Consider the following 3,633-nt stretch of genomic DNA (forward strand, 5'->3'; position numbering starts at 1 on the left):
TGTGTCTGAGGTGGCAGGGCGTGTGTGTAGCCTGTATGTATCTATTGCACACGAAAGGAAACTCTGACTATAAATTTTCATCATTTTAAAACAGTTTTATGCACATGGCAGGGAAACAGAAGCGGAGTTAAGTGTATCTGGTGTGACCTTCCAGGGCGTGTGTGTAGCCTGTATCCTTGCACACGAAGGGAGCTCTGTATAAATTTCCTCATCATTTTAAAGCAGTTTTGTGCACATGGCAGGCGAGGTATGCGACAAGCGCTCACTGCTTCAAGGAGAACAACCGAGTGAGCGAGAGGCGAGCTGTGCCACGGGGAATCCACCTGATAACGTGGGTACACCGAGGCCTGTCAACAAAGGCTGGTTCTTTATGGCCGGGCCGCTCTGACAGCCTGGCGCAATGTTACCTGCTCACCATCACGCCGGCCGTCCTGTCGCCTCGCATCACGACTGCCTCTGTCTACTGGACACTTGTGAAAATGAATTAGGATTGTAGTTTCATAGCTCCTGGCATTCCTGTTGGCGTCCGTGTCATGGGTTTGTGTGTGTGTGTGTGTGTGTGTGTGTGTGTGTGTGTGTGTGTGTGTGTGTGTGTGTGTTTGTGTGTGTGTGTGTGTTTGTTTGTTTGTTTGTTTGTGTGTGTGTGTGTGTGTGTGTGTGTGTGTGTGTGTGTGTGTGTGTGTGTGTGTGTGTGCGATGTTCTCTCTTTACCCCAATACCTGGGTGATGGAGCTGAGCACAGCGGGAAAGCGTCTCCTCAGACTTTACATTTCCTACAGTTAATTTGCTCGAAGTAACCAACCCACTTTACTGTGCCGTGTCGTGTCCCTTGAAGCTGGCCATTCAGGGGAGCGTGGGAGCACAGGACTTATTAACTAAACACAGACACGTTAATGAGATCACATCACGCAACTTGGCCGATGTCTTCTTTTTCATTCCCTCTTTTCCGCTCGGCTGCCTCTTTCTCGTTCACCATGCCAGTCTTAATGTGACCCCGCTGGAGACAAAGAAAACTCTGCCAGCACTGGGACTCTCAGGACGGACTGTTGCCTAGGTCGGGGTCCCTTTGGTAAAACATCCGAGGTTCACTCATATAGCTCTGTCTCTTTTCGTGAGGCAGATGCGTGGGGGACTAATGCGTGCAGTGCAGAGACGATGTTTCGCCGTCCTCAATTTCAAAAGGATGAATTGCAAGGTAAAAGAGGAAGAAAACTGGGAAAGAAAACGTAACAAGGATGGATCAGGGCCTCGGAGACCTCCCCTTCCCTCAACGCTCCTGGAAATTTGCTTTGTTCTTTCTTTTTTAACGGAGAAGTTGCCTCAGTGAATCTCTCCGCGCCTCTTCCCCATACTCGCCCCAAACACATACATTCTAAATTCAACCAGCCCTATCCAGACACTTCCACTTCACCGTCTTGCATGTTATTCCGTCACTTCCCATGACCTCCACACATGCCCTTCATCAGCCATTCTTTTTACTCTCCCATCACTTGCCTTTCGTCTTCTGCTTCCATCTGTTTCCTATCTTCGTCCCTCCCTCCCATCACTACATCGTTCATACTGTTGTTATAGATACCCTTCACCTGCACCTGAATCCGTCACCATTACCATGAACCTCATCACCATCACTGGCACCATTACCATTACCAGGAAAGGATCCCCATCACCAAGATCCAGGAGGCACCATTGCAAATACTTCAATATACCATCGCACAATCACGTCCTGTCATCACTGTCCATCACCGTCACTGCCCACACACTCCTCACCAGCACCTCATCGCCACCACCACCACCACCACCACCACCACCAGCGCCGCCACCACCACCACGTCTCCTTCACCGAGCGGAACGCCTCAGTGACATATTGACACATATTTTCTGGCACCTCTCCTTGAACAAAGAGAACATTGAACAAAGGAGAGACAGACGAAAAAAAAAAAATGTGCATTATGCTATGAGAAAACAAGAACAAGAATAAGAACACACACACACGCACGCACACACACACACACACACACACACACACACACACACACACACACACACACACACACACACACACACACACACACACACACACACACACACACACACACACACGCACGCACGCACGCACGCACACAAGAAGCAACAACTACATATAGAGGAAGAAAATCAATTAGTCGTTACAAATGCATAAACACAACTTACAACTCGACGTGAGCATCTTTCACCCACTCCCGGTCCGCCCCGCCTCTCCTCACGCCCCAGCACTCACCCGTGTACTCGTAGATGCCCGGGCATATCTCCTCTAGCTGGCGGTCTTGCCCCTCCACCGTCAGGAAAAGGTTGGGCAGCGTGAAGCGCCTCATCTTCACGTCCGTGCTCGTGGTGGTGGTGGTGCTGGTGGTGGGCCGAGGGTTCCGGGGGGGCAGTGTGGAGGGGACCCCATCTCCCCCTTCCCCGGGAGCCGCGCTAGAGCACATGGTCTTGTCGGCCGCCTTGCTCAGGGGCGGCTCTGCTTCTACCGCACTATCCACGGCGAAGAGCGGGCATTCTCATCCCGTGGAAGGACAGACGCGCGGGGATGAGGCGTTCGTGGTGTGGCGTGTGCCTAAGTTGATTCAGAGGGTTTGTAGGTTGAGACAGAGGTGTTACTCCTTAGGATAAAAGAGAGAGAGAGAGAGAGAGAGAGAGAGAGAGAGAGAGAGAGAGAGAGAGAGAGAGAGAGAGAGAGAGAGAGAGAGAGAGAGAGGTTGATGGGAGTTACAGGAGCAAGGTGAGGGATAGTGAGGGGAAGTAACGGGATGGAATATGGTCTTCAAGAGGGAGGGTGTGGGTGCATGGAGATCAGCAGGTGAGGGGCGTGTGAGGGGCGGCGGAAGCGTGGCAGTGATTCATGGCGACGTGAACACCGTTTTTCTTTCGTACTCTCGCTGTTTCACTTTCGCAGTGTCTGGTGTGCGGAACACCAAGAAATGGTGAATATCTCAGACAAGAAGCTTTGCCGTTCACTATTTTCCCTGACGCATCACCGCACCGTCACCAGGATGCTGTGCTCGTAATGCCGTTCCGCACACATCCACACTCCGCCCCCACGGCGCGTCGCTCCTGGGGCACAGTGTTCCCCGCTTCGTAACTCCTCCTCTCTTTCACCGTAAAGTGTGGTCGCTGATGGAAACCTGCCCGGCGGAGGCGCTGCTCGCTCCTCTGTCCCTGTCGGGAAAGTGGCGGCGGCGGCGGAGGCGGTGGTGATCGACGGGCGACACACACTTGTTGAGCGTCCTGCGCCGACTGCCGCCCGCGCTACCCCAGACCCGCCCCGCCCTCGCTCACAGCCCCGAACCGTGTGAACGGGACGCGCGCCGCCCCTCGCCTCTTCTTGCACCTCAGGGCACCTGTTGGACTTTGTCCCCCAGGCTCGCGGCGTCCCTCGCACCGGGGACTCTCAGTCTAGTTGGAATGAACTAGAGAGTCGTTCATTCTGCGGCATACGCGCCTAGAGTCAAAGAGTGGTCCTTTGTATGCAGGGGTGTGGGTTCTGCACCTGAGGTAGAATAAACCAACGATAAAATGATGTTCTGAAAATGCCGAAGCCTTAAGGGATGCAACATTTTACCAAAGAAGGAAGGAAAATACAAGTATGGACCCTCT

General features: G+C 52.9%; 1 protein-coding gene across 1 annotated transcript in view; it reads right to left on the minus strand.

The window, feature by feature from the left end:
- Nucleotides 1–3,380, minus strand: part of LOC135103453 (uncharacterized) — a 28,347-nt gene extending 24,967 nt beyond the window's left edge. Inside the window, exon 1 of the mRNA XM_064009761.1 lies at nucleotides 2,258–3,380. Within this exon, the coding sequence (XP_063865831.1) occupies nucleotides 2,258–2,465 (208 nt within the window). The 5' untranslated portion in view covers nucleotides 2,466–3,380. The remainder of the gene's footprint in view (nucleotides 1–2,257) is intronic.
- Nucleotides 3,381–3,633: the final 253 nt, after the last annotated feature.

Source organism: Scylla paramamosain, chromosome 9 (assembly GCF_035594125.1).
Source record: "Scylla paramamosain isolate STU-SP2022 chromosome 9, ASM3559412v1, whole genome shotgun sequence".
Taxonomy (NCBI): domain Eukaryota; kingdom Metazoa; phylum Arthropoda; class Malacostraca; order Decapoda; family Portunidae; genus Scylla; species Scylla paramamosain.